This window comes from Haliotis rubra, unplaced genomic scaffold (assembly GCF_003918875.1).
Source record: "Haliotis rubra isolate DU_JTF1 unplaced genomic scaffold, ASM391887v1 Scf10, whole genome shotgun sequence".
Taxonomy (NCBI): Eukaryota; Metazoa; Mollusca; class Gastropoda; order Lepetellida; family Haliotidae; genus Haliotis; species Haliotis rubra.
In genome coordinates this window covers 2,887,004-2,914,431 of record NW_025764892.1, presented here as the reverse complement: position 1 = coordinate 2,914,431, position 27,428 = coordinate 2,887,004, and the positions used below count along the sequence as shown (strand labels likewise).

Sequence of the window (27,428 nt, the reverse complement as noted above, 5' to 3'; positions counted from 1 at the left end):
ATTATCAGAGAGAGTTTTTTTTCACTCTTGATCTGAAAACTAGATGTTCCAGTAGTAGCATGGTAGCTCTTGAGTTCAATATTTTGTTTTGAAATATGAAATTTTGAAATTTTAGAGTTTTGATTTGTGTGTCAGATACTTTTTAGTTTTATCATTTAAGCAACTGTTGTTATACAGTGAAATGGGGGAATGTGTATGATAAATAGATAAATATGCTGGTGATAAGGCAGATACATCAGATACTGTCGTGTTTATGAAGAAAACAGTTGTGCATATTTATTTTTTTGGAAAGTAAGGGTGTGATTGCTAAAAGCTACTTCCATTTCAGTTTATTAATTCATGATTAGGGTTGAAGATATTCTCTCTTGAAAAGGGGCGGTAGGGTAGTCTAGTGGTTAAAGCTTTCGCTCATCACACCAAGGCCCGGGTTCGATTCCAAACAAGGGCACAATGAGTGAAGCTCATTTCTGGTGTCCCCCCGCCATGATATTGCTGGAATATTGCTAAAAGCGGCGTAAAATTAAACTCACTCACTCTCTTGAAAACCTACAGAAATTTATGCCTCTCAAAAGAAAATAAGGATAACAGAATTATTTCCCATTACTGACTCCATCAGTCTTGGCCAGACAGATAAATTATACTAATAGTAAAGATTTAGTTGATCCTTAACTCTTTTGTGTAGTATAGATGAGAACTATACCATTCAGACTAATTGACAACAAGAATTTGAAGTAAATAGTTTGTTTGTATCATAAACCCTCACTATGCCATTGATATTATTGCATAGCCAAGTTGCCAATGTGTTTGAGTGTAGTGATGAGGGTCTGATGCCTGACATTGTCACAAATTGTTAATCCCTTGTAGCATATTGCTTCCAGAATGGTTAAGGTGACCTCAAACCCTCCCAGCCTCTCCTCTCTGTGCCTGTTATGGGTCAGATATCTAACCTGCTTCTCAATCCATTAAATCTTGCCAGGAACATTAATGGATCCCCCAGAATGTTTATGAGGATCCTGAACATGGTTGAGCATGTTCTGAATGACATTAGAGTCATGTGACTGTCCTCTGCGAGTCCTAGATCTATGAAAATGATTTTCTTTTTTAGGACTTAAGCTGATCTTGTCTTCTAAATTTCTTTTTACTGTCAACTTGTCAGACGACTTGGCATTACATCTTGGAAGAATGGCACTTGATTGTTCCCCCAACAGCAACAAACTTCAGCAGCTGAAGTTATCTCCCTTTGTGTAATTGTAGTTCCTGTCCACTGATGGTATTACAGTATTAAATGTGGGTTGGCGTCAGAATCAATTTCCAACAAAATTACCATGTTTCCTACTTAAGCCATATGAAGAAAATATAACATGTTCTCTTGTTAAGAATTCCACTATTGAAGTTTTCCGAAATCATTTTAAGTTTTACGATTCAGAGCAGCAGAAAAGCTTCTGGCCATGTGGGTATGATACCCATTCTTTTGAGACTAAGTGGGTGTTTCCAATTTCAAGAGGGTATCTATACTTTTACATACCCACCATCTTTTTAAAATCCCGGTATTCATTTCAAATAAGTAAAAGAGGTGCGACATTTTTTTATTATAAAATAAAATAAAACCAAATCCTCCTGCTAAATAATAGGTAATAGCTACTACAGTTTTATCCACTTGTGCTGTAAGAAATAATAAGTGCCTTAGTCTACATCTGTTTTGTTGGAAAACAAGATACCAAGATGGCTATTAGTGAAGGGTTAACAAACCATGATTGGTATTCAATCTGCGTTGCACATTTTAATTGCGTTTAGAATTATTCAAGATTCATTTAATCGCGAATATTTAGAGATGGCAAAACTTGAGTTCTATTGGCTTGAATTGATATGATACGCAACATGATGTTTATGTGTTGGGTAAGTACGCTTTGTTATTTTGACATAGCGTAAATGTAAATATTTAGTGTTTTTTCATATGCTGGAATTTAGTTTTCTTGCATATTTCATCTTTTCTATTGCGTATTATACGCAAATACGCAGCTTACTGGCTCTATGATGATTCCTCTTTCTAGGGTGTAAAGTAAGAAATTAGTTTTCGTTGAATTTTCTCTTTGCTCACTGTGTAAAGTAAAGGCAGGACCTGATTTCTGTGCCTACTTGTATTGTCATGGTAAATCAAAGGTGGGAGTGTGGCTTCCCGTAACCTAGGCTTGTTGGAAAAGTTGGAAAAGTGGATTTGGTGATCAGGCTCGGCACATTGGTTCATTGTATTCATTGTATCTTGTTTTGATTGTATATGTCGTATCCTGTTAATTTGTCTGACACTCACTCACTCACTCACTCACTCACTCACTCACTCACTCACTCACTCACTCACTCACTCACTCACTCACTCACTCACTCACTATCTATCTATCTATCTATCTATCTATCTATCTATCTATCTATCTATCTATCTACTAAATACCATTTCCATAATGTCTGCTAAATACCATTTCCATAATGTCTGCTGTTAGCTATTTTTCCTATCCACAACCCAGTGGTACCATGTGGAGGTGTATCTTCATATGAAACTTTTCAACAAATGTCTTCTTGCAGGTTCTTTCTTTGGTGGTCGCCTCCCACCACGGACGGAATGGAAGACCACGTACGCATGTGAGAACGGCAAGCTGCATGTTGTGTGCGAAGAGAACGAGGTCATCCGCATCATGCTGGCCAACTACGGCCGCTACAGCATCTCCGTCTGCAACAAGTTCGGCATTACAGAAGGCTGGAACGTTCAGTGCATCTCCGTTCTGTCATTCAGGGTTGTGTCAGAGAGGTGAGACTAATTCTTTTAACAAGAAATAATTGATCAATTTGTGTTCTTAACACAATCAGGAAAGTGGTGGTGTGAGATTCAGCTCTAGACAGGGTTCTTAAGATTGAGGGCTTGGGTTTTGGATGTTAAGGGAAAATATTCATTTGCGAACATTCACGTTGTCCTTTGTCACTCGTGAATTGTTGGTAATAAATATCATAAAGGTGATAACAAATCATTCCTTGTAAGAGACGACTTATTAACTGCGATTGGGTGGACGGACTTGCTGATTTGGTTCATGAATGGCATCCTATCCCAGTTGCATAGATCGGTGCATTGGTGTCAATCACTGGATTATCTGGTCCAGACTCAGTTATTTCCAGTCCACTGATGTTTAGCTGGAATATTGTGGAATTTAACAACAAATTATTCCTGCTACAGTTTCAGGAATAGAGCCTGAAGCTATATGTTTTCCCAATGATTATAAGTCGTTGTGGGTATTCTGTGTCAGAATCAATAGGTTTTCACGACACCTCGCATATTGTAAGAGCTAGCCAAAAGATGGGAGCCTGGTGATTATTGCCGGGATCTTTCCATGATATCAGCTGGTAATTCATCATCAAGGCTGATCATTGACAAACTGCTGTGATAAGGCTGTGGTTTTGATAAAGCAACCTTCATTCACTCATCAGAGGTACAGATAAGCTGCGTATCTGCGTAAATTACGCAAATATTTATGTGAAAAACAATTCCTATTAAGCCTATTGCGTACAAGTACGCTTAAATTTTTGTAAATACTCAATATATTTTATCTTACATGCGTACAAACAAAATGAGATAAAATAACTGAGGTATATTGAGAGGTTCTATTTCAGCACCTGAACTTGGCAACTTGCAGTCTATCTTATCGTTTTTCATATTACAGATCAAATATATGAAACAAACACATAAACCAACATTTAAACTTTATTTTATTTTTACAATTAATGGAAAATGGCAAAATACCCAACTGAGTTTGAGTGAGCTGGGTACAATGAATTTGGTTACCCAAAGGAGAATTAGGATACCCAATTGAGATGAACACAAGCGACTACATTACTCAGTGACACAAATAGTTATCTGTAGCTCTGCTCATTGAGATAAGTAGGACAGGTGTATGAGTGTGAGTGAGTATGGTTTTTGGATCATATTTTGCAACAATATTCCAGCAACATTACAACAGGGGGCACCAGAAATGGGTTTCAGACATTGCATAAACATGTTTGGAATCGAACCAATGGCTTGGCAATGGCTCAACTACAAGACAGCCCCCACCACCCCAAGATGAAAGATGATGTTATGCTTTATTCCCTCACTCACTCACTGGCTTATCTTGTGTGATGTATGCTGAAAGAGATAATCAAGTACACAGATTATTGTTGTGCAAATCTGTACGCCCTGGTGACGTCCTAGTATTGTGACACATATATGATGGTATCTGGAACCATTAATGTCACACTTCGGTAAACATGTTCAACCACATTGATATCTATCTTTAACCGTCCAGGTATATAGGAGCTGAATACCTTCCCAGGCCAGTTATAAGAGAGCCAACTTATGATCACTGAGTGTTTAAAATGAAGGCCTACTTTATTTGGTCATTAGGCTTGGACAATGTGGAGGATGGACATTGGGAATAATTTTCAGACCACCGTGATGTAGCCACAATTGCTGACGATGCTGACGTTCACTCACTCACTCTCCCACTTTATGTTCATTTTTGTCTTGTAGGTATATATGGTGTAAAATCTCTATGGAATGGACATTTTTATATTAATTTAAGGATGAGGATGAAATCATATGTAAAGATTTAAGACACTGAAGTTCGATATGAATCATATTTGCCTCATGAAATGTTAATATTTATCCCCTTCATAAACAAATTATTGCTGACAGATTTCAGACTAGAGAAGTGTTCTTTCTTCTGATGTGTTTGATATCCGTGAACTTTGATCGCCACACATGTCATTGCCAATTCCGTTATAACGGAGGGGGATGCACAGACAGACAGATTATTTATTTGAGTCTCACCTCACTTGTAAAATACAGAACATGTATTAGCTATAATACAGAATAAAGGCGAGCCACCCGTTTAGGGTTATGAGAGACTATTGCAGACTTTAAGAACAAACATAAATATGCACTAGGAGTGAGTGGGTGGGTTAAAATGTAAAGTCACATTGGCATTATTTCAGCCATATCGTGACTAAAACTAGTTTTTAACTTCATCATAAATGCATGTAAATCACTAAAAGCCTGTCAACGGAGGACAGCAAAACCAACTAAATATCACAGACACAAAAAACCAAACTACTATCTATCTCTAAAAACAGGATTTTAAATTAGGACAATACAATTAAAAATGGGCTATATATCGCCAACAACCAAAGGTAGATCACCATACTAGTGACCATGGGGACTTACAGTACCTTTGCTACCTGCATGGACCCTAGCTGGATTTATACCATCCCTTCAGCCGTTGGCGATTGTAGGAAAATGCTGTTAAGCCCTGGATTGTCTGGTCCAGACTCGATTATTTACAGGCCGCCGTCATATAGTTGGAATACTGCTGAGTGGGGCGTAAAACAGCATACTAACAAACCTAGACCTAATGCCTTTGTGTTGGGGAAAAACATGAGAACTCAGTATAGGTGTGCGTTATCTACATCCTTATTTACACAGCTGTGTTAGAAAAATATGTGGGTGCTAAACTCTAGAAAATACAGAAATCATATAATATCATTTAAACAAACATATGACACAGTATTTGTTGTACTGCGTAGATGTAACAGGAAGCCGAAGTGTCATATTGGCGCAGGATTCACATTTTGATGACCTCTGCAATGAAACACTCACATACTCTCGAATGGGCCTGTGCTGGTACACTGGGTGAGAGATGTGGAGATGTGACTGTATGACTGTATGTTACGTGTATCATAGACTCAGTTAGTGTTAAATGTCACTCAGATACATCTCCGTGGAATTATAGCTCACATTTTATATGGCAATATCTTCCATATTCAAATTCCAATACACTTTCAAAGGGACTTTAAATAACAGGAATATTATTTTCATGTCTTTCTTATAAATAAATATACTCTGCCATTTGATCAGCAAATGTTTAATATTCAATGTAATCAAGAAACACTTATTGACTAGAATTCCACAGAATTGTAAAATGCTAACAAATTTAGTAAAATGAATGTTAACATGAGTACTGCCATGAAAAACTGCTTTTTGCATGAGCAGGCAAGCCTATATGTCTGGTGTTCTAACCGTTAGCGGTAGACAGTTGACAACCACTTGTGTATGTATATTTCTCTCTGTTTGATACCAAGTCATGTCTGTTTCAGTGTTAATCATGTTAATTTCAACCTTCTATAAACACGGATAGTGAAGTGACTCACACAAATAGCTGCATATATACTAGCATGTTGGAAATAGCTGTCACTGAATGCTGTCCTGTGTTAGGTACTGACAAACATTATGTTGAGTGAGAAGGGATATGATGACAGTTTAACAATCACACTGTCAGTTGTTGAAATAAATGTTTACAAAATAGTGGGCATGAACTTACCCCACTGTGATTAGAATTTCATGTTTTTTTAAGTACTTGAAGCATTCCTGTTCCAATTTTTTGTTTCCCTTTTTTCTTTTAAATTTCTAGGTTCTTAACAATATTAACAGTTTTCAGGGCTCTTAGAAATCTTTGCATAAATTATCAGAAACCTGATAACATGTTTATGTAATTTCATTTAATTAGGAATACACACTTTCAAATTTCTTCTGATGTAATAAATAATTTAGTTTGCCTTCACAAGAAGGATATGTTATTGTATTTGTTGACTGTGTATAGTTTCACTTGTCAAGCAGTTATTTGTTTATTACTATATCGTTTCACTAAGGACATACAGTTTCCTTTTAAGGAACAATATGAATATTCGCACTTAATAAAAGGATCCACAGTTTTGATTTTAACTTATCATACTTTTGAAACTGACAATTAAAGGTTTTGTGGAGATACTGGTAACAATAATATTTATTAGGAATAACCATAATACACTGGAGGTATCAGAACTATATAAAATTAGCTACAACATGTACATCTATCAGATCTTAAGCTTTAATTCAGAATGGTAAGAGAACAGTCGATTGTCTAGACCACCTCCAAATCTCAAGTGGTGTATTCTCTTTTTGCTGCACTTTAATGTCATTATCATTAGAGGTCACAGGGGTATATTTAAGTATGTATTTGAACTAATGTATTGAACTTACCCATCGTCATGCCATAGTGCTTCTTTAACTGCATGTGCATTTTCTTGCTGTAGGTGTGATGGGAGACAGGAGTGTGAAATGATGGCCAATAATCATGTTTTCGGGGACCCATGCCCTGATACTAGTAAATACGCAGAGGTGAAATACTACTGTCAACCAGGTAAGTAATGATTAGACATCACAGGTGTAATATTATCATTAGATGTCACAGGCATATATTATCATTAGACATCACAGGTGTATATTATCATTATACATCACAAGCATATATTATCATTAGACATCACAGGTGTATATTATCATAAGACATTACTGGTGAATATTGTCATTAGACTTCACAGGTGTATATTATAAAGACATCACAGGTGAATATTATCATTAGAAGACACAGGTATACATCAAGACATCACAGGTAAAAATTATTAGAGGTCACAGATGTATATTATCATAAGACATCACAGGTGTATATTATCATAAGAGGTCACCCGCCATATAGCTGGAATATTGCTGAGTGCGGCGTAACACTAAACTCACTCACTCATAAGAGGTCACAGGGGTATATTCATTGTGGCAATACTAAAATAAAAAAGGTAAATAAATTACCTGTTTTGAAATCTGACCAAAAAAACTCACTGGTATTACGTGATGTTTGGAAGCAGATCTACACGTTTGTAGACTCCCCTGACGTTGACTGACGTCTGTGTCAATGGGAAAACCTGTTAGATGTCAGTACTGTAGAGGACTTAACAAATGAGGCTTTAGAGACAGATACACCCAAACTGAAATGAACCTGAACCTGACAGGACAGAAATATAAAAGACATTTTTTAGGTCCATCTAACTGCAGCCCTCTTTAAAGGCTTGCAGTCCGATTTCATTTTATTTTTAAATTTTTGGTTGTTTGATGTGGTTAAAATGTTGAAGGATTACCAGTCCTAGTGCCAGTAGGTTAATAAAAAGGCATTTGTATCCTGGCTTTGGCTAAACTTTAATTCATCTTTAAATAAACTTGCCAAGAATTTTAAAGGTGATTCAGTGCAATTACAACCAAGAACCAGTCTCTGTTAAGTATTCAGTTCCCTTAGAACATGGGTGTAATTAAATGAGGTTTGGTGGGTTTAACATCAAACAAACAATGCAGATGTTAAAAAAAAATTGTCCATCATTTGGGGCTGAGGTGAATATTGTCCCTATCAGAACATGGCTTTCGGAATCGATTCAAATCTGACCCTTTACTGCTTTTAATGTTAATCCTGAATGCCGAAAAAACCCTGAATAAATAGTCCCACAATCTTATGGATGAAACACGATTTTTGTTTTTATTAAAAGGAAGTTTAAAGGTGATATGGCTTAATTAAAAATTTACTCAATGACAGGCTTTTGAAAAAGGTCTTTTGACAAAAAATACAAATTTACAAATAGTTCTTTGGAAAGTAAAATCAGTCTTTATCTGAATACCACACAATAACTAAAGTAGTAGCCGATGGTGGCATAATGCCTGTAGTCATCAGTTATTGGGCACATTACACTAATATTGCGATCCAGGTAGGTAATTTCTTAGGTGACCTGATAAGGAGGATAGATCAGGCAAATGTTTGCACCATATGCATATAGGGGAAACAGGGTGAACCACTGCAGTACACCTTTCTCAAACGAGGATGTAGGTTTGCATTTTGCGTGCATTTTAGCATGTTGCTGTACACTGGAATGAAGTAGATGACATGAGAATGATGACAACCGTAGATTAGATAGTGTCAGTTCTGTCAACATGGAATGCAGATAACATCTATGGTCTGAGGAGTTATCTCCCTTGGTAGGCAATGGACCTGTTTAACATGTTGTGAATCATGATTTGGAAATATGTCAGTATTACGATATCGACGAAGTTATGTTTTCATACAAACTTATTATTTGAGGAATGATTTCTGAAATTTGATTCACAAATTGTTAAATTTGTCTGTTAATTAGTTCCTACTTTGTTACGATGGTAAATAACTATGGATGTACACAAGAAATATTATTCACACATATGGCAATTGTATTTTTTACCATGTAATACAAACATTTTATTTATTCGATGTTGTTTAAGTCGATGTTCAATTGAAATATCATTCATCAAAAACAAATGACATTGATATGAAAGAAGATATTATCAGTGAGAATTTTTATTACATACATCTTTTTCTGGCAATCTTGTAAGTGAGATATTTCATTGTAAGATAGCATTATGCCAGTCTTTTGAATGAGATATTTCATTACAAGACTGTGATAATCTTTGCAATGAGATATTTCATTTCAAGACTGTATAATGCCAGTCTTTTGAATGATATGTTTAATTTTTAGTCTGTACAATGCTAATCTTTTGAATGAGACATTTCATTATAAGACGCTATGATGCTAATCTTTTGAATGAGACATTTGATTAAAAGACTCTATGATGCTAATCTTTTGAATGAGACATTTTGTTTCTTCTGTTGAGTTTTAGAGCATGCTGGCATGCCTTTTGTTTTCCTGCTATTTCAGTTGATACTCCAAAAAACCCCTTCTCCTCCTACGTCTGCAACAACATCTACTACAACGCAAAGTACAATACCCACAGAGCCCAGCAGTAAGTATGACAGATGTTACCTTAAGGGTTAACAAGGTCACGAAAAGTACATCACTTTAGCATTTACATGCTTGAAACTGATAATAGTTACCTTGACATGTATGTCGATGAAGTGAGGATTTGCATGGTTCTATGTGTGTTTTAACATCTATCAACTTGATTGATGGTGTGAAATAAACAAGCTGTCAAAGCTGGACTGAGAAAGTTGTTTTCTTTTCACAACTTTGTGTTTTTTCTTGACTCATATCAGCTGAAGCAGAGGTTCTAGATGATTTTGTAATTTGAAAGTCAAATATATTGCTCTTATATGTATTTGTTTTCAAATAATCGTGTAAACAATGTTTTAAATGAATACTGAAGACTAAGATTTGTTTGAATTTATTTTATTTATCAAGTAGTTAATTTCAACCAGCTTATTTGGAAATTGGAGTCATTGTAGTTACTAGCTTCTTTGAAGATGTGTAATGAAAAGGATTGTGATAGTTTTGTGTTTTAATGCAAAAAATGGAAAATCTGGAAACCTTTCTCATCCTTTTTATAGTTTTTTTATCTAAGGAAATTTTATGGCAACTTTTTTATACTTTTATTTGGTTTTATGAAAAATAATGAGATTATAAGTATATCTGGCAACCTTTTTCAGCGACTACCACAACAACAACTACTACTACTACCACCCCCATCCCCACAACAACCACTCCAACGACAACTCCATCCACTACCCCTACTCCTACTACTACCCACCTCCCACCCCCCATGTCCTCTATCTCCTCTACCTCTCCTCCACCTAATCCCCCACCCAATCCCCCACCCAGCAAACATCGTCTGTGGTTCTACCTAGTAAGTTTGAGGTGTTTTCTCTGTGTGGGTGAGACAAGTTTTTAATGACTATGCATAGTAAGGGCAGATAATCTTTCTTTTACCAGCCCTAACAAAGCATGTCACCAGTCTATTGTCTAGTGGAACAAGGCGATAATTATGCTATGTGCAAACCTTCTTTTGTACTAATGAGCCCTGAACTTGCATGTCATAAAATGTTTGTCTTGTTAATGACACAAACCCACTAATCACTGTGTGTAGTTGTTAACACGTTAACCCTTGTGTTTGTTTTTTCATCTGAATGTGGCACATTTACATACCAATATAATAACATCATGATACCCAGTTCCAACAGGTATAATTAAGTATAACTAAAGACATTCCAAATTTAGAAACACTGTCAGAAAGGTCATAGCGTCATAATTCCACCTCAGTTGAATAAATGTTTTTTAATTAAATTTATCATCATTGTATATTCAAGTCATCATTATATATGACAAAATAAGCCCTGTTTCATAAAGTTCTCTTAGTACTGAGATGATTACAACTCTTACACTTTAACATAGGCTCACGATACTGACAGATCGCAAAGATTGCATTGAGGAAGGAGTGAGTGAGCAAGTTTAGTTTTACGCCACTTTTAGCAATATTCCAGCAATATCATGACGGGGGAGCACCAGGAAAAGGCTTCACATATTTTGCCCATGTGGGGAATCGAACCCGGGTCTTCGGCGTGACGAGCGAACGCTTTAACCACTAGGCTACCCTACCACCCCACATTGTGGAAGGAAGGGTTTGCTAAGCATGCTGAGTGCTTTGACTGTCATTAGCCTATGATTCAGTGTGGGAATTAAGATCATCTAAGTGCTGAGATGTGTTTTGAAAGACACAATCCATCCTATCAAAATCAAAATCACAGAAGTACAAGAGATATCATAGAGTTAAGACAAGAAACACTGGATTATTAAGGATTGCATGAGGGTATTCTAGGAAAACCTATTGAGCTAAACTGGAGAAATTTGGGATCTTGAGTATTTCTGATTGTGAAAAATATATTATTTTGCACCCTGCGTTAACGGTAATTGTTAAATATAGTGTTGAACTGTGAGTGATACATCTTAGTACTAAATGGTTCCTCTGAATAAAGCACTATCATCCATAACAGACTGGCTTGTATCTTGAAAATGATCACAACAGTTAATTGTTAACATGAGAATGCAAATTGTTTAGTATTAATGAACATGATAAATGAATCAGTCACATGTTTTGGGGTTGCTTTTTCATAAAAATCAAACGATAATTGTTTTTTACTTTATTTTTTATATAGATTTTTTATAGAAATCAAAAGATTATTGGTTTTGGCTTAAATAAGTTTGGGATTTTAAAAGGTTTTTCAGAGGAACCATGACTTTGTTTTCAAGATGTCAGTGCACTGTGTGTGATATAAATGTTATGTACATGTACCACGTTATAGCATGATGGCCGTTTTGTGCTTGCTTCCTGTGTGCTATATAGGTGTTAATATCACGTCAGTTTCAAACAGATGGGAGACATCTAATCACAGCTTACTCATGTATTTCATTTCCTACAGGTGGAAATATACTACTGATCAGTGGTCATATATTGTGGTGTAGCTTGTGGACAATATACTGTCGTATTTAACCAGGATAATATTGCACCATATACACACAGCTTATGTGTTGTGATATATTGAGTCACTCTACCATTTTTTTGGTTTGGTGTAGCACTTGACGGACAGTCAAACCTTTTGGTCACAGAAGAATTGGTATTATTTTTTTAGGAATATTTATGGGACTTTGCTTGTGTAAATAAAACCCTTTTTTATTTTTGGGGTAATTGTTTTCTTTTGCAATTGTTTTAGAAATTTAGTGCTTCAAGTGTTGTGTTGCACAAGTAAGTTTGACCGAGTGCACTCACTGCAACACTGTGTTCACAACTCTGCAATATGTTTGCTCTAATGTTATCTTTTTTCTAATTTCTTCTGAATTAATATTAATAATTTTTACTTTTTTTCCAATATTAATAATTCCTCTTAACTATCAAGGCCAGATTTCTCTCTTCATTAACTCTGTAGACAAAAAGGAATTTCTTTGCTAAATAAAATTGATGTCCATCTTGAGTCAATGTGTAAAATTATCTCTATTGAGCAGCGATGTTGAAAATAAACTTTAACCATCACTTTTTGTTTAATGAAAATTTATTCCTGCACAAATCATGTTGAATCTGGATTAATAATCTTAATATTGTAGTATCAGTGGCAGGATATGTTAGAGAGAGATGTAAATTATTAAATATCAAATACATATATACAGCTTTATCTGAGTATTTGTTTTATCTACAGGAAATAACACCAGAAAGCCAACACTGCCACCTGCTGAGATTAGTAGTGGAAGGGAGACAACTCCACATCCTCGACCTCCAACCACACACCGTCCATACAATATTCGTGTGTGCAAGACCGTGAGAGCTGAGGGGGTGTTATGGCCGACAACACCTATTGGAAGATGGGCAAAGGCAGCTTGCCCTGGAGGGCTTATTGGTGGGCATTATGAATATGTTCACTATATATATGTATATATATATACCTGTGAAGGTCCGGTTTAGAATTGATCTTCAGTAACCCATACTTGTCGTAAAAGGCGACTAACGGGATTGGGTGGTCAGACTCACCAACTTGGTTGACACATGCCATCGGTTCCCAATTGCGCAGATCAATGTTCATGCTGTTGATCACTGAATTATCTGGTGCAGACTCGATTATTTACAGACCGCTGCCATATAGCTGGAATATTGCTGAGTGCGGTGTAAAACTAAACACACTCGAGACCAGACAATCCAGTGATCAATAGCATGAGCATCGATCTGCGCAATTGGGAACCAATGACACCTGTCAACCAAGTCAGTGAGCCTGACCACCCGATTCCAATAGTCACCTCTTACAACAAGCATAGTCGCCTTTTGTGGCAAGCACGGGTTGCTGAAGACCTATTCTACCCCGGATCTTCACGGGTCCTGATAGTATTAGATACACAGTGTTTTGAAAGGGTTTACAAGACTGTAAGACCCTTGTAAATTCCGAACATACAGAATTTGCAAGGATCTTATACTCCCGTACACCCTTTCAAAACACTGTGTGACGAGTTTAAGACCCCTAACTCCTCTCTATTTAGCTTATCTGTAAAAACCAACATCCAATCTTTGGTAGAATGAGATGCAAAAATTTTCACCATGTTTTTTCCTGAACCGTCATAAAGGAAGATAACTGGGGATGGCTTAGTTTATGATAAAAATGATCGAATTTGAGGTTTTGTTAAACAATAAGTGAAATACAGAAACATTTTAATTTTTTAATTTTTTTATTTACACAAACAAATAAGAAATTAAGGCAACAATTTTATTACTCTGTTATACTCATACCTGTATAACGCCAACTCAAAATTTCATAGCGATCAGCTTATTGGCAGCCGCATTTCATCTAAGGTCAAGGTCACTTGTACAACCCATACGGTTTGTACACCCTGGCAAATCCGCCTACATGCTTTCATATCCTTTGGCTATTGACCAATCAGAATTCGACAAATTTATCTTAAGGTAATAAATGGTTTTATGACTGAAATGCTGTTCAAAGTGGTGTAAATCCAGATCACAATAGATATACATAGAAATTTACAATCGCCTGTAGAGTTGTATTGTGGCTGGTATTTATTTTGATTGTATCTCTGTTTCCCAGGCACTGCAAGATGGCTGTGCAGTGAGAGAGAGGATGGGTGGGTGGCCCGGACCTCAGCGACTGTGTCTCACCATGGGTGAAGACGATTGATGAAAACATAGATGAAGTGGTGAGGAACTAGTTCATGAAGTCTTGTCATCCCTTGCAATGAATGGACCTCCCAACTTTTGTAGTAGTTAATGGCTTAGATCCAGATCTATCTTGTAACCAATGGAACTTGCAATGGGATGTGGCCCTTTCTTACGCATAACTACTGCGTCTTGCCACCAACCTGTACAACATGAAAATTTGAACAAGATCTCAAGACAGTGTCTAAAGTTTTGCCTCTCACTTGTGGGATTCCACTTGTATTGCCATTTCTTGAGTACTAAAGTTAAATATAGCCTGCAGCCTGACATTGGCGCCAAACATGCCACCTGAAAATATTTTGTTTATGTGTACTTTAAATGAATTCTGCCACTTCATAGCTCACTTTTCACCATAGACAAGTTTACATATGAAGAAAATGTTATGTTCCCCACAGTTCCAAGGCGTTGCGTCGTCCCAGGAGGTGATGACAAAGTTGAAAGACGTGTCGGCACATGAGATCAACGCTGGCGATCTGAAACGCACGACCCAGAAACTGCTGCCGAGGCTGAACCAGGCTTTGAGAATGGAGATGGAAGCTGCCCAGGATGTGCCAGTCGCCATTCGCAGGAAGAAGATTGAGAAGTTTACTGAGGTATGGTCATCACCAGACTTCATCGCCGATCTCATGTTGTATTGCAGTTCTTGGTTGACTATGTGGGCATGTTTCTTGACCGTTTTTCTTGCCAAACGTGTTGCTTACAGGAAAATAAGCAGTTGAAGTCCTTTGCTATTTTGGTTTTGGTTAATGTGTTCTCTTTTTATGCTGAAAAGTTAGGAACTGGGTTTCAATTCCCAAAATTGGTACATTTTGTAAAGCCCATTTCTGGTGTCCCCAACCGTGGTATTTCTGGCATATTACTAAAAGCAGCTTCAAACCTTTCTCACTCACTCACTCACTCACTCACTCACTCCTCAAGCCTACAGCTTTAGCCAACAGGTAGCTGTTACATTAACCCTGTACAAATCTGTAGAACATCCAGTTGTAGAGGCAGGTTGTAGAGGCCTAGTAATAACATTCTTTGTCACGAATGTAAATGAAAACTACATGACTGTAACTAAATTTTGATTTGACAATATTTTTTATTTTCTTCGTATTTCAAGTTTGTGTGCTTACATATTTGGATTCTGTATTTTTCAGTCGTTTGTGAACACAAGTAGTAACCTGTTGTCACAGAAACAGAAGAAGTCATGGGACCTGCTGCCAACGTCACAGTCTCAAGAGGCAGCGACGTCTTTGATCATCAGCGTTGAGAAGTCTGCCTTCCAAGTAGCAGAGGTCATGGAGGTCAACGATGCCAACACCATGGTCAGCGAGAATCTCGGTAATAACTGTTACTCATTATCTGGGCGTACAGTTTAATGGATGTGAGACCTTTCAAGTTTTCCACTGGTTCTGAAATCGTTTCATTTTAGACTACAATGACAGTGAGAGACTAGAAAGACTTCTTGAAAATATTTGTGTTTCTTTCGTTAATTCATATTCATGAAAGATATATATATGTCCTCATTAAGTATGTTCAGTGTAAGTGGCTCAGTTCATCTCACCACAAGAGATTGCCATGCACTGAAATACAGTTAAAAGTTGTGTTAAACACAACATACTCACTCAGTGTAAGGGTTCATTACATGGTCGTCTTGCAAATGATTTACACAAATACATGTGATATACCCGAGTGGGAGTGGAGGTTAGAATAATCTATAATTAAGTGAGTGAGTTTAGTTTTACGCCTCACTCAGCAATATTCCAGCTATATGGCGGCGGTCTGTAAATAATCGAGTCTGGACCAGACAATCCAGTGATCAACAGCATGAGCATCGATCTGCGCAATTGGGAACTTATGACATGTGTCAAACAAGTCCGCGAGCCTGGCCACTCAATCCCGTTAGTCGCCTCTTACGACAAGCATGGGTTACTGAAGATCAGTTCTAGCCCAGACCTTCACGGGTCATATAATTAAGACAATTGTTGACTTGGTTGATGGTGTGTCATCATATCCTGTTGTTCATGACATCAATCACTGGTTTGTCTAGTCTGGGTTAATTAAACACCACTGGCTTATATTGGAGTGTTATTTTAACGAAACAAACAAACATCATGTGATCTATTGGTGTGTTTCAGTGCTGGAGGTTAACGTGAAGAATGTCCTTGGTGGCATTGAACCCATGACCTTCCCATCTGAAAAGGTCAAGGAGGAGGCATCATGGAATAAGAGATCGAACCATATCTCAATCCCCGCTCGAAGCCTTGTCAATGCTGCCAAAAAAGGTAAGACAAGGTTGTCTTATGGGTAGCCCAAAGGACAAGAGAGACATTGTTTCAGACAGTGATTAGGTTCAATGGTCTCAGAAAGTGAGCAAGTGAGTCAATGGTGTTTCATGCTTTCACCAGCAATGTCCAAATACACCACTGTGTTGGGTCCAGAATACCGTCTAAAGGGAGACAATCTCTCTACTGGCTTGTCAGAGCCAATGATTCATACCAAAGAAACAAGTACTCAATTATGAAAAAAATGATTAAAAACATCAATGTTAACCTAATTGTATTATTTTGTTATCATTGAATTTGAGTTGTTATTAGATTTAACTGTTGACTAAAGTTCATTTGGAAAAAAAATTATTGGTGAAATAAGATATTATAATGTTTGTGTTTTTCTCATTGCAGGTGTTGTGACTGTTGTTTTCGTTGTTTACAACAACCTGGAGCAGTTCATGCAGCCGAAGATGCTGTCAGAGAATCAGCCGGAGGGGCAGAAGGATGTCGAGGGTCGAAGCACCTCCGAGATGTCCAATGAGATCATCGTTAATTCCCCGAAGGAGGAAGAGAAAGAGGAGAAGAAGGAGAAGGTCGTCAATTCCAACATCATCTCAGCTTCCATCAACAACAGGGAGGAGATCGAGTTGTTCGAACCAGTGGAATACACTATGCAACATTTGAGTGTGAGATTTTGTCCTTTGTACATGCTATAGTTCTCAATCAAGAGTGGGTGGAAGGGGAGTTTAGTGGTTGAAGTGTTTGCTTGTCACAGCAAAGATCCAGGTTTGGTTCACCAGATGGGTTTAAATCCTGAATCTCAGCATGGCTGGAATATTGGCATAAAACTATCCTCATTCCATGCGAACTGGGTGTTGGGGGCGTTGGAGTGTTGACTCTTTTCACGTCGATGTCCAGGGTTTTGATAGTCAGCAAAAAGTACAATGACCCTCATGTCCAGCATGAAGTTCAGATTTTGGAATGATTGTGATCAGCATCAGTGCACAAGCAATAAGTCCACATTCTTTTGTATAATGAAAGAGAGAAGTAACTTTAAAAAATAAGATATTTAGACTTAAAGGAACATTACTTTTCCTTTTCCTGACTCATGCGTATTGCTATTTCCCTTCTCCTTTCAACTATTAAGTGGAAACGTGAATCCTTTTCAATTTCCAGAAGCTATCGTAATATCACTCACCCACGAGGAACATTTATCGTTTTAGTATTTTGTCTTATATTTTCCCCCTATTTGAATGTTTAGTACTGATTAGTTAAGTATCAGAGGTGCAAAATGGTGGACAATGTAACATGAAAAGCTCTTTGGATGTTCAATCTTTGGATCTTTTAAATCAAAAGTTTGAATAATTTGTTTTTGTTTCAGCCTGAAGTGAAATCCAACCCCCTGTGTTCCTACTGGAAGATGGATGAGAGGTAATAATACTGTTGCTATGGTGATAGAATTTGATTGTATAGATATCTCCTGGGAGGCATTGCTTGCTCCAATAAAGTCATACCTCTTGTGTAATCCAATTTTGGAAGATAACAGGAAATAATCACCCGTTAGATTGATGAAACAATGACAGGAATCCAAACTTTCACATGTTGACAGCACACTTTCCTGCAGGATACAACATTAAACAGAATCAAGTATCAAGTGAATGTTTCTCTGTTACAGTCAAAAGCGAGGCCAGTGGTCTCAAGATGGCTGCAGTATGATCCAGACAAACAGCACCCATACAACCTGCAAGTGCAACCACTTGACCAACTTCGCAGTCCTCATGGACATCACTGGCACCAAGGTTGGTAGGAGATCGTAATACATATACTTGACTGAAACTTTCAGTACAGTTATGTTGTCTTGAATCATCAAAGTTGCAAAGAAGCAAAAAAGCAAAATAAGGTTATAACGGTGTATGAAATAAGACCTGTCCGACAGCCCGTAACCTGGTATCTTTTGGTCAGGGCTGGCAACTTTTGGAAGTATTTATTTAATCTTGCTATTCAAAAAAGACAAACCACATTGGGCCTGGGTTTTTTTCAAACTTATTTCATACACTGGTTGTGAGCAAAGGACAATTTTACAAGGTATTACAGGTCTGTCCCATGTGAAATGACCTGTACCTTGTTGCCCTGTCTTGCAGCTGTCACCAGGTCATGCCCTGTCTCTGCGCATCATCACCCTCGTGGGCTGCATCATCTCCATCATCTGCCTCCTCTTCACCTGGATCACCTTCGTTGCCTTCAAGTGAGTAGCTCACACACACGACTACATGCTTCTCTTTCTCTCATTCAGATTGAAATGTGTGCGAAAAGCATTATCTGTTCTCATGTTATATTCATTTTTGTATTATTTTGTAGAATGTGAGAAGCTGTCATGTAAACATAAGCTCAAATGTCTTTTCCTCATTAACATTGAAATGTGCAAAAAACTGTTTTATCCTTTTTATGTTTTACAGTCATGATTGAATTGTATTTGAAGAAGTGCCATATCTGTATATTGGTGTTACTTTATACTTTTGGATCTGATAATCTGATTCGCATTTGTCCGAAACTATATGTCTTGTTTTGAGGTTAAATGATATGAGAATCGAATGCTAAAATGAATGGCTGCTTTGAGAGACTGCAATAGGTGCATTGGTAAAACTTAACCCCTTAACACTGTACCAAATGAGAATGCAAAATAAATCGGAGTTCCTAATGCTTATTGCATGAGCCAACAAAAATTCAGAATTTAGATTTAGTCTTAGTGTTAAGGCTGATTATTTGTGCTGAGCATTGCTCTTGTGTTCTTGCTTTAGATTCATTTTGGACCATTTCAAGCTCTCAAATATAGCTGTAATATGTTTGGCTTGCAGTTAAAAAGAATTTAAACTGTGTTTTTGAATTGCTTTAATATTTTTGTTTCTTGTCATACCAGGAACCTACAGTGTGACCGAACCACCATCCACAAGCACTTGGTATACAGCCTCATGTTGGCGGAGATTATATTCGTGGTCGGAATCGATCAAACAGAACTAAAGGTGTGTACATCACACAGTTCCTTTATGATGCTATCCTGTGTTTTGGTGGGTCTTGAAGTGAATACATTGATTTGTGAGTGGGAGACTAGGGTTTTATTTCCCGTAAAGTGAAGAACTTTTAGACAATGTTTGCTGTCTTGTTGAGATTAAAGCACACCTTATTTGGGTGAACAATCTACTGTAACAGTTATCTGTGTTAATAACAGAGCTACAGTCAGTTGTTACTATTAGTGAGTGAGCGAGTGAGTTGGATTTTACACCGCTTTTAGCAATATTCCAGCAATATCACGGCTGGGGACATCAGAAATGGGCTTCACACTTTGTGCCCATGTGGGGAATCGAACCCGGGTCTTCGGCGTGACGAGCAAACGCTTTAACCACTGGGGTACCAAACCACCCCAGTTGTTACAATTAGACTTAACAGTGGAAATATTGGTTTGAATCAGTGATTTAAATCCGATGTTTATCTGACCACCGATGACAGACTAACCATGATGGCTGTGTTTCAGATCTTGTGTTCCATCATCGCTGGACTGCTCCACTTCTTCTTCCTGGTGGCCTTTGCCTGGATGTGTCTGGAAGGTGTCCAGCTGTACGTCATGCTCATCGAGGTGTTCGAGACGGAGAGGTCCAGACTGAAGTGGTACTACCTCTGTGGCTACGGTAGGTAACAGGACTGGTCAGCATGGAGTCAATACACCGAGATCTGTGTAGATGCAAGGGATGACTGTATATTGTTTCTAGATGGAGTGAACTGCTACATGGTATCTCATTGGGATAGCACTATAAAAAACAGCTTTATTCTGGTCAGTGGCAGGACTGGGTTTCCATTTGTTCACATTTATGGATGACTGTAAGGTTTCGTAGGCTGTATTGGTACAAGTGAGCCATGGTTACTAAAAGGGTCAATTAAGATGTGGATTGTGTGGTCGCAATATGGGACCTAGCTGTGTGTCCTGATATGCAGACAGGGTGGTGGGGTAGCCTACTGGTTAAAGTGTTCGCTCATCACGCCAAAGTCCTGGGTTCGATTCCCCACATGGGTACAATGTGTGAAGCTCATTTCTGGTGTCCCCGCCGTGATGTTGCTGGAATATTGCTTAAGCATACTAACTCACTCACTCACTCACTCACTCACTGATATCCAGACAGCAGTCAGTTGCTGCTCATGTTTTCAAGACTGCCTCTGTGGCCTAGTGGATGAAGCGTCTGCATAGAGGGTGGAAGTTGTGGGTTCGATCCTCGACTGCATCATACCAAAAGATGTTAAAAGATGGTACTTGTTGTCTACTGTTTAGCTTTAAGTGCATTTCTTAGTTGGGTATCTATGTTAAATTATTACAGTGAGACCTCGGATACCCGGACCCCAGATATCCGGAAACCTCGCCTTCCGGTCAATTTTTAGAAAAAAACAATCTCTTACGTTATAAAAGTGACTGTCTATAACGGATATTCGGTGTCCGTTTCCGGACGGTACATTTTACAACAAACCGGCTAAATCAACACAAAATTGACTCACCTATCCGCACGAAGGTTTGATCTACCGCTAACCGTGTGAAGGGAAGTGCGAGAGTCCCACGTGTTTTGACACGAGACATGGTCTGCTAATCCGGATTAATGATCATCAAGGTATTGGTGGTGATTAGAAGGGCCTAGCTGACACTGAGTTAACCATTGAGTTCTAACTGTTAAGTTGTTTATTCAGTCAAAGCAATAAAAGTGCAGTGTGTCGATATTCAAGTCAGTGTAAGCAGTCCTCAATGAAAGACTTTTTCAAAACTTAATAATTGTAAAGGTATGATTGTTAGGTTGTGATGCTGTTTTTGAATGTCTATACATGTAAAATAAACGCTCGATGATCATAAACATTTTGGATTTTCCTTGAGGTGTATGAAAACCAAAAATCCAGATATCCGGATATTCAGTTATCCGGACGATTTACATAAAAACGAATGTGTCCGGATATCCGAGGTCTCACTGTACATGGTATCTCGGTGTGCTAACACTGTAAAACCGACATCAGTATGGACACACATGTGCCTGCTGCTGTCTGTAAAAGTGCGGTAAGCTTGAACCTGACCACACCTGACTTCAACAATCTGGCATGTTTTGTTCTAAATAAAAAACTATTTAAACCAATGTTTAACCCAAATTCTGTCAGTGATGCTCATGATGTTGATCACTGGATTGTCTGGTCCAGACTCGATTATTTACAGACTGGCGCCATATGGCTGGAATAATGCAGCGTTATACAATAACCAAACAAATGCTTATTACTAAGGCTGGGATCCTAGCTAATAAATGTATCTACGTTTGCTTATAATTATATTTATTGCATGGCATTGGTACAGAAGTAATTCTAAAAGTGTTTGTATTTGCAGGTGTCCCCCTCATGATAGTTGCAATCTCTGCGGCTGTCTACCACCAGGGTTACGGAACCAAAACTCAGTAAGTTCTTTATAGTTATTTAGCATTCAAGCACAATATTGTTCGCAGTCTGTTTATCCATTTTCCATGTAGGTTGTTATGTATATACAGGTGCTTTTAGGCGTTGACCATTAATGAAGCCATACAGTTATTGGGCATACCAGGCATATGTTACCTTACTTAACACATGTATAAACAGTATAGCTTCTTATACCATTGTCAAGCAAGAGTGTTGGTATAGCTTCTTATACCGTTGTCAAGCAAGAGTGTCCGTATAGCTTCTTATACCGTTGTCAAGCAAGAGTGTCTGTATAGCTTCTTATACCATTGTCAAGCAAGAGTGTCCGTATAGCTTCTTATACCGTTGTCAAGCAAGAGTGTCCATATAGCTTCTTATACCATTGTCAAGCAAGAGTGTCTGTATAGCTTCTTATACCATTGTCAAGCAAGAGCGTTGGTATAGCTTCTTATACCGTTGTCAAGCAAGAGTGTCCGTATAGCTTCTTATACCATTGTCAAGCAAGAGTGTCTGTATAGCTTCTTATACCGTTGTCAAGCAAGAGTGTCTGTATAGCTTCTTATACCATTGTCAAGCAAGAGTGTCTGTATAGCTTCTTATACCGTTGTCAAGCAAGAGAGTCGGAATAGCTTCTTATACCATTGTCAAGCAAGAGCGTCTGTATAGCTTCTTATACCATTGTCAAGCAAGAGTGTCCGTATAGCTTCTTATACCATTGTCAAGCAAGAGTGTCTGTATAGCTTCTTATACCGTTGTCAAGCAAGAGTGTCGGAATAGCTTCTTATACCATTGTCAAGCAAGAGCGTCTGTATAGCTTCTTATACCATTGTCAAGCAAGAGTGTCGGTATAGCTCCTTATACTGTTGTCAAGCAAGAGCGTTGGAATAGCTTCTTATACCATTGTCAAGCAAGCGTTTCAGTATAGCTTCTTAAACCATTGTCAAGCCTGAGTGTCGGTATAGCTTCTTATACCATTGGGTATAGCTCCTTATACTGTTGTCAAGCAAGAGCGTTGGAATAGCTTCTTATACCATTGTCAAGCAAGCGTTTCAGTATAGCTTCTTAAACCATTGTCAAGCCTGAGTGTCGGTATAGCTTCTTATACCATTGTCAAGCAGGAGTGTCTGTATAGCTTCTTATACTGTTGTCAAGCCTGAGTGTCGGAATAGCTTTTTATACCATTGTCAAGCAAGAGCGTCTGTATAGCATCTTATACTGTTGTCAAGCAAGAGTGTTGGAATAGCTTCTTATACCATTGTCAAGCAAGCATTTCAGTATAGCTTCTTATACCGTTGTCAAGCCTGAGTGTCGGTATAGCTTCTTATACCATTGTCAGGCAAGAGTGTCTGTATAGCTTCTAATACTGTTGTCAAGCAAGAGTGTCGGTATAGCTTCTTATACCGTTGCCAAGCAAGAGTGTCGGTATAGCTTTTTATACCATTGTCAAGCAAGAGAGTCTGTATAGCTTCTTATACCATTGTCAAGCAAGAGCGTCGGTATAGCTTCTTATACTGTTGTCAAGCAAGAGTGTCTGTATAGCTTCTTATACCATTGTCAAGCCTGAGTGTCGGAATAGCTTCTTATACCATTGTCAAGCAAGAGTGTCTGTATAGCTTCTTATACTGTTGTCAAGCAAGAGTGTCAGTATAGCTTCTTATACCATTGTGGGTACAATGTGTGAAGCCCATTTCTGGTGTCCCCGGCTGTGATGTTGCTGGAATATTGCTAAAAGCGGCGTAAAACCAAACTCAGTCAGTCGGTCTTATACCATTGTCCAGCAAAAGCGTCGGTAAAGCTTCTTATACCATTGTCAAGCAAGAGTTTCAGTATAGCTTCTTATACTGTTGTCAAGCAAGAGTGTCAGTATAGCTTCTTATACCGTTGTCAAGCAAGACATGGTATAAGAAGCTATACAGACACTCATCACAAGGAATAAAGAAGTTGTTATCCATAAGGTAATATAGTTTTCTATTATCCATCAACTTCAAAAATGCCAATCAAACAGACTATCCTTACTGATTTGGACGAAAACATCCATACATCAGACATACCTGCATCATGACTGGGTGTGCAGTGATATAAAAATGTTGTCCAATGTTTATTAGGGTGACTTGGGTTGATGTACACTCTGATGTACACTCTATGTCAGTTGATGTTCCCCAGTCCTGGAGGAAACAAAGAGGGTATGTCAGCCCATTTAAACCTTGAGGCTGGTGGACAATGTATAACATAATCAGACATCCCAGGAGTCCCAGTAATGGTCAAGGTGATTGTGTAAAGGTTTTTGGTTTATGTAAGGAAGTATAATTTTGGTATTGTGTTCAGACTTGTTTTTGTATTTAAGTACCCTTATGTTACAACAGTCTTAACACTTGTTGTGAAGGTTACTCTGGAAAAAGGGCATGATGGTTGTAAAGTCCAAGCATCTATGGGATTTTTTAGTTGACAAATAATTACATGAAAATAAATACTTTCATGATAAATGCTTGTTTTTTCTTCAGTTGTTGGATAAACACCCAAAACCACTTCATCTGGAGCTTTGTGGGGCCAGCTTTGTTTGTCATGACAGTAAGTACGCAGACAACATATTCCGATATAAATGTAACACATTTTGATACATTGATCTTATGTTTCAACTATGCGGTAGAACCAGTGAACCTCTTCAGTAATCCATGCTTGTTGCAAGAGACAACAAACAGGATCAGGTGGTCAGACTCGCTGACTTGGTTGACACATGTCATCGGTTCCCGATTGCTCAGATCGATACACTTGCTGTTGATCACTGGATTGTCTGGTCCAGACTCGATTATTTACATGTCGCCGCCATATAGCTGGAATATTGCTGAGTGCACACAACAAACCAACCAATCAACCTAAGTGGTAGACAACCTCTACTATGCTATAGTTTAACTGACAGGACAAATAACAGTAGGAACTACTTTCTGCCTGAAGGCTGTATATAATGTAGGGAGCAAACAAAACCTTTTGACAGCTTTATGAAAATTATCAGATGTTGATTTAAATCTGAATTGGACATTTGTCTTTTCAAATCTTGCATGTGTTCTACTTACAACAACATTCAGTGTAGAGGTATCACTAATGTAACAAAAACCTGATCTTATTGGTTATCAGAAATTTTTTTCTTTGTTTTTCTTATAGTTAAACACAAGTCACTGTCTCGATTGTAGTTAGAGTTTGTCACAAAGTCTGAAAATTGGTCCTTTTTACTCACTTTAGGCATTCTGTCCAGTACATTTCACAATGCATGTATTATTTTCATGTTTTATGGAACTATAAAGTTAACATTTCAACTGAGCCAAAATACTCCCTTATCATCTCATTCTCGTATTAAAATGGCAAAACAGTTGAGATTTATTGGTAATGTCTGAGAATGTCATTGTGTTGTGAGTGTATCCACAGCTAATGTCAGTGTTTCCCTTATCACCTCATTCTCGTATTAAAATGGCAAAACGGTTGAGATTTATTGATAATGTCAGAGTATGTCATTGTGTTGTGAGTGTATCCACAGCCAATGTCAGTGTTTCCCTTATCTTATCATATCTCATTCTCAGATTTAAATGGAAAAACGGTTGAGATTTGTTGATAATGTCTGAGTATGTCATGTTGTGAATTAACCATGGCTAAAGTCAGTGTTGTTATTCCAGGTAAATGTGGCCATGCTGAGTATTGCTATATACATGATGTGCAAGCATGCCAATACCCAACTCCCTGAAAGAGAAGTCCAAACTGCAGAAACTCAGGTGAGACAACAAACCTCGTTATACAGAAGCAATACAGTTAGATTACATCCCAGGTGGGACAGTAGCTTTGTTGCTAGTTACAGTTTTGCATTGACATTGATCTGCTGGCATATTTGAATTAGAGTAGTCCTATTTGTTCTTCTTGTTAGGTGGAGGGATTGGATCTCTTGGTGTTTGTATACATTTAGGAGTTAAACCCAAATCTGTTTAATATGTTTGGTAGGGCCATCATTGATTCAATACTGCTAAATGTTCCATTGATGATGACCCGTAAAGGTCTTGGCTAGAACTGATCTTCAGTAACCCATGCTTGTCGTAAGAGGAGACTAACGGGATCGGGTGGTCAGGCTCGTTGACTTGGTTGACACATGTCATCGTATCCCATTTGCATAGATCGATGCTCATGCTGTTGATCACTGGATTGTCTGGTCTAGACTCGATTATTTACAAGCCACTGCCATATAGCTGGAATATTGTTGAGTGCGGTGTAGAACTCAACTCACTCACTCACTCCAGTGATGAACACCCTCAAAATTTATGAGCACAATAGTTATCTCCATTCCAGCTTGATATACATGTTCACATGTATCCAGTGCAGTGAATATGTGTTAGTTGATAAACTTACAAGTTGTAGACTCATCAAGCTGCAGTGTTTTCTTGTATAGCTAGTTCTTGAACTTTGATCTTTTCATCAGGCAAATTCTTTGTCCATATTTAAAATACCATGAATAAAAGCCCCTGGATAATTCTAACTGCAGACCTTTTCAACGACATGTCTCTTTACATTATACCAAGGTCCTTGTATGCAAATTATTCCTACATGACATGAAACTGCCCTGAAATTATTTGTCATTATCAACCACTTCAGATTTATTACTATTAACCAATCAACTTAGATCTATCTTCAGTGTCAGGGTAGAATGTGTAGAGGAGATACAGCTAGTGTGCATAATCACAATGTTGCAGTGTTTCTTACTTGTGCATTGTATTGAATACAACTATGCTCTAGTTATACAGAGTAAGGGTTCCAATACTCATGCTTGTCATAATATATGACTAGGGAGGATTCGGTGGCTGACTTTCATGAATTGGGTGTTCAGCTGTGAGGTTTTGAGCTGTCAAATTGGCCAATGATGTAAATGATTGACCATGTTGTTCCTGCTGGTTGTCTTGTCCAGAATTGCTGTTCAGTAACCTAAGTTAAGGAACACTGCAAAATTTATGCTGGTCTGTGGTCCCTGGCTAGTAAAAATTCATCAGGACCACTAAAATATATGTTTTGATTGGTCCTGGTTTCCAGTGAATTTGGTATTGATAGTTATTTTTGACCAGTGAAGTACAGACATGACCACTACTTAATGTCCACTGGTCCTGTGTCTAGTGGGAAATTTTGAAAGGCTCTTTCCCTGAGGAATATTTCAGGGTGAAGTGTAACACAATACTATTCACTTACAGTGACTGTTTATAGAAAAATATCATATTCTTGCTTAAGTGTACACAAAGTTTGTTCTATTTCTCACATAGAGGTAACAGCAGATATGATTTTTAGTCTTG

At 37.9% G+C, this 27,428-nt stretch overlaps 1 protein-coding gene across 1 annotated transcript in view; it reads left to right on the top strand.

Annotated features, from left to right (window-relative positions):
* LOC124266065 (adhesion G protein-coupled receptor L3-like) overlaps positions 1-27,428 on the top strand; it is an 83,533-nt gene that overhangs the window by 50,767 nt on the left and 5,338 nt on the right. Inside the window, exons 3-20 of the mRNA XM_046700884.1 lie at positions 2,578-2,800; positions 7,147-7,253; positions 9,616-9,700; positions 10,341-10,483; positions 12,879-12,997; positions 14,791-14,988; positions 15,535-15,718; positions 16,516-16,662; positions 17,059-17,333; positions 18,029-18,078; positions 18,323-18,446; positions 18,789-18,892; positions 19,565-19,667; positions 20,177-20,330; positions 22,049-22,115; positions 24,615-24,681; positions 25,779-25,874; positions 26,024-26,046. Of these exons, the coding sequence (XP_046556840.1) occupies positions 2,578-2,800; positions 7,147-7,253; positions 9,616-9,700; positions 10,341-10,483; positions 12,879-12,997; positions 14,791-14,988; positions 15,535-15,718; positions 16,516-16,662; positions 17,059-17,333; positions 18,029-18,078; positions 18,323-18,446; positions 18,789-18,892; positions 19,565-19,667; positions 20,177-20,330; positions 22,049-22,115; positions 24,615-24,681; positions 25,779-25,874; positions 26,024-26,046 (2,269 nt within the window). The remainder of the gene's footprint in view (positions 1-2,577; positions 2,801-7,146; positions 7,254-9,615; positions 9,701-10,340; positions 10,484-12,878; positions 12,998-14,790; positions 14,989-15,534; positions 15,719-16,515; positions 16,663-17,058; positions 17,334-18,028; positions 18,079-18,322; positions 18,447-18,788; positions 18,893-19,564; positions 19,668-20,176; positions 20,331-22,048; positions 22,116-24,614; positions 24,682-25,778; positions 25,875-26,023; positions 26,047-27,428) is intronic.